The sequence below is a fragment of the Rhea americana genome, unplaced genomic scaffold, assembly GCF_003343005.1.
Source record: "Rhea americana isolate MKP2758 unplaced genomic scaffold, rheAme1 scaffold_19, whole genome shotgun sequence".
In the NCBI taxonomy this organism is placed as follows: domain Eukaryota; kingdom Metazoa; phylum Chordata; class Aves; order Rheiformes; family Rheidae; genus Rhea; species Rhea americana.
The window spans coordinates 7,648,360-7,651,282 of record NW_028186038.1 but is presented as its reverse complement, the minus strand read 5'-3'; the positions used below and the strand labels follow the sequence as shown (position 1 = coordinate 7,651,282).

General features: G+C 44.4%; 1 protein-coding gene across 2 annotated transcripts; it reads right to left on the bottom strand.

Annotated features, from left to right (window-relative positions):
* Positions 1 to 243: 243 nt before the first annotated feature.
* UQCC5 (ubiquinol-cytochrome c reductase complex assembly factor 5) lies at positions 244 to 2,891 on the bottom strand. Of its 2 annotated transcripts, XR_014895550.1 has the most exons (3): positions 2,513 to 2,891; positions 1,537 to 1,680; positions 244 to 430 (listed from the first exon to the last, which is right to left on the bottom strand). XR_014895550.1 is itself a non-coding variant. In XM_085302513.1 (2 exons), exons 1-2 carry the CDS (start codon positions 2,661 to 2,663, stop codon positions 1,613 to 1,615), a joined length of 219 nt encoding a protein of 72 aa, XP_085158639.1. In that variant the 5' UTR covers positions 2,664 to 2,891; the 3' UTR covers positions 1,297 to 1,612. The 2 variants fall into 2 exon arrangements, 1 of the variants encoding a protein (XP_085158639.1); XM_085302513.1 differs by lacking the exon at positions 244 to 430 and having other exon boundaries at positions 1,297 to 1,680.
* Positions 2,892 to 2,923: the final 32 nt, after the last annotated feature.

Here is a 2,923-nt window from a genome sequence, read left to right as displayed (position 1 = left end):
TCCCACACCAAACTCCTGAGTACTGAGAGGTAACTGGGGTACAAGGCTTTTTCCTCATTTAAATAAACAAACAAAAAAGCAAAAAATAAATAGGTAAGTTCCATGGATAGCAAGTACACCTCAGTGGTAGGAGAGTGCTCTAGAAGGCTTGAAAAGCAAAAGCAGATGGAGCCCAATAATTTTCCAAATGCTAACTGTGGCTTTCAACTGATGTGTTTTATGACATGTATTGCTACCGTTTGATTTATTCCAGTGCAATGAGCCATGACTACAAAAGGAAGCTTGTGTGTATGTAGTTCAGCTTGGGCTTGGCCTCAGAACCTAAGTCAAAACCTAGGTTCTTATTAGGGAAAACTTCTGTTCTAGAAGCAAGCAGTTTGCTGTCCATTTAAACTACGCAGAGGCACAGTCGTATCTTCCACGTTATGTCCTTCAAAGACAACACAGAAAGCACAATTTTTAAGTTTCCATTTTTAAGCTGAACACCTGCATCAGAGCATCTTTACAATAGCAGTTTTCTCTTTAGCTGGTCAAAATGTCCTTCTGTGAAAAAAGGCTGTTAGAAATCAGCAAAAGAAAAAAAAAAAGCACATAAATAGGTAAGTTCCCTCTTTCTTCTTTTTCCCTATCTTGACACTTGGATCATAACAGTTGCCTTCCTACTGGAACCACCAAGACAGTACAAATATACTATTAGGTATAAGAGCAACTGCATTATATACAGTCTTCACTGATGAATACTGTACCAGAGGTAACTTTCAGCCTAGTCACTGACATACTCCCATGAACTTCAGATCTAATGTTTCACCGTTAAGCAGACTAGAAACAAAAAACTCTCCAGGAATTCCCTTCTCCGGTGAGACACTGATCCTGCAAACAGAATCCAGGATTGCTATGACTGCTGTGGCACCTTCCTCCAAACTTGTGTCTGTTAAAAGGTACATGTATCAAAGAAATCTTTCCCTGCAACCCTCATACTGCATAATTGTTAGAGCAGCAGCAAAGAGCAGTAGAGTACCTGTAGACAGCTGAGCCTAAATGCAGAGATGACTTTCCAAACGCAATATGGGTGAGTAAACACTGATCTAGGAAAATCCTCAGCTACTTTGTCCATTTTATATAATAGAAAGAAAAATCTAAGATGAGAGCAGTTTTTGTTAATCCAAAGCAATCTAATTAAATATGAATGTTTCTATGTGCCAAGAGATTACCTATACAATATGTGATTTACTTCTCCCCCACAGGTCCTGTTGTAAGACTGGTGTCTGATAAAGCAGAGAGAAAGTGGTAGCAGGATTTTGTTTGTTCAGTCTAGTTTATTTAGAAGAACTAAACAAACATTAAATAGGTGGCACAAGCCTAAACGCAATGAACTATCCACTGCTGCATATGATTTAAAAAACAAATTATCAAAGAAAAAAAAACAAGAACACCTTAAGTGGATGATGAAAGAATATACTGCCAAAATCTCCTTAAGTTTATATCACAAACTTGTGGATCATAACTCATCTTGCAGGGATAAAATCTTGCACCTACCATTCCTGTGGCAGTAATGTTTCTTTGATATGAATATGCCTGAAGAATTCAGGATATTGGCCTTGAAATGTTTCAGCTAGAAGTCATTTTTTTCCATCCTCGCCTCATACTGTCTTTCAGATCGTTTCCTGCGGTAAACATCATCTGCAAAAAAAAGACTATATTAGCAATTTCCAAGAATATGATGGTATTAAATGTGTCTATTCTCTCAAAATTTTTCAGTGCCAATTTCCTCTTGCAGACACTGACAGGCAACCGAACATTAAAGTCAACATGAATCATTTTAACTGCTTAAAAAAAAGCTCATTCTTCCTCTCATCTGGGCTAAAGTTCTTCCCCTGGGTCTTGATGAAATGTTCTTACAAGAAAACTAAGTTTCCAGTGTGATAGTGTCTTTTATTTTTAATTATTCACTTGGGAAAATAGACAATTGCGAAACTAACTGAAGCCAACAGTAAATTATAGACACAAAGTCCGATGCCTATGGTCTGCTAGCATAGCTTCACTGTTCTATCTTTTCTTAAAAACAAAGGAATATACCCAACTTCACTCTTCCTAACCATCCTGCTTGCCTCCCTCCCCAGCTCTCCCCTCCCAAATATTCAACCTTAAAGGTGAATTGTGCTAGAGGCAGAATCTGGAGTGTCAAACCCTAGACTGGTGGGAGAATTGGTTGACTTCCTGCGTCTTTAAAGTCCTCCAGGTCAGGACATCACATCAGACCCTCCACATCATTCGATGTTTGTCCCCCCCCCCCCAATCTTCTTCAAGCAGAATCCTCCACATTACGTTGACCTCTAGAGGTGCTGTGGGGCACAGGACTGGAGCAGAGCCCGTGGCTGACGCAGGACTGCCAGAGCCTTTGGCCAAGAAACGAGCTCTGCGAACGGGGGAGGGCGGTACGTTGTCCGAGTTGTTTCGGCAGTGAGCAGAGCGACGCGTGCGAAGGCGCCGCTGCGCTGCGGCCCTCACTTACAAAACGTCTCCTTGCCAATACGGACGTTAATCATGAACCACTCCATCGCTCCCCCGAGGAGGAAGAAGAAAGGCAGGAACCGGTAAACGCCGAAGCGCCGCTTCCCGGGCACCAGCTGCAAGAAGCGCTTCACCTTCGGGCTCACCACCATGACCGGGTCGGGACTTCAGGAGCTGCTCAAAAAACAAAGCGGCAACAAGAAAGCGGGGGCGCGTGGGAGGAGGAACGCAACGTAAAGCAGCCCCCAAGGCGCCGAGGCCGAGCTACGCCTGTGAAAAGGAACCCCGGCCGCCGCGGCGGCGAACGGCGGGGCGCGCAGGGCCGACCCAGCTCCCACCGCGCCGCCGCCGCAGCCCCTCAGACTCCCAACGGCCGTAACCGCCCCCGCCTCCCTCCCCCCCCGCGCGGCGG

Coding starts and splice junctions, on each gene's coding strand:
- UQCC5 (XM_085302513.1), bottom strand. CDS start 2,663: ATGGTGGTGAGCCCGAAGGTGAAGCGCTTCTTGCAGCTGGTGCCCGGG. Junction 1,681..2,512: donor TATTGGCAAGGAGACGTTTT/GTAAGTGAGGGC, acceptor TTTTTTTTGCAG/ATGATGTTTACCGCAGGAAA.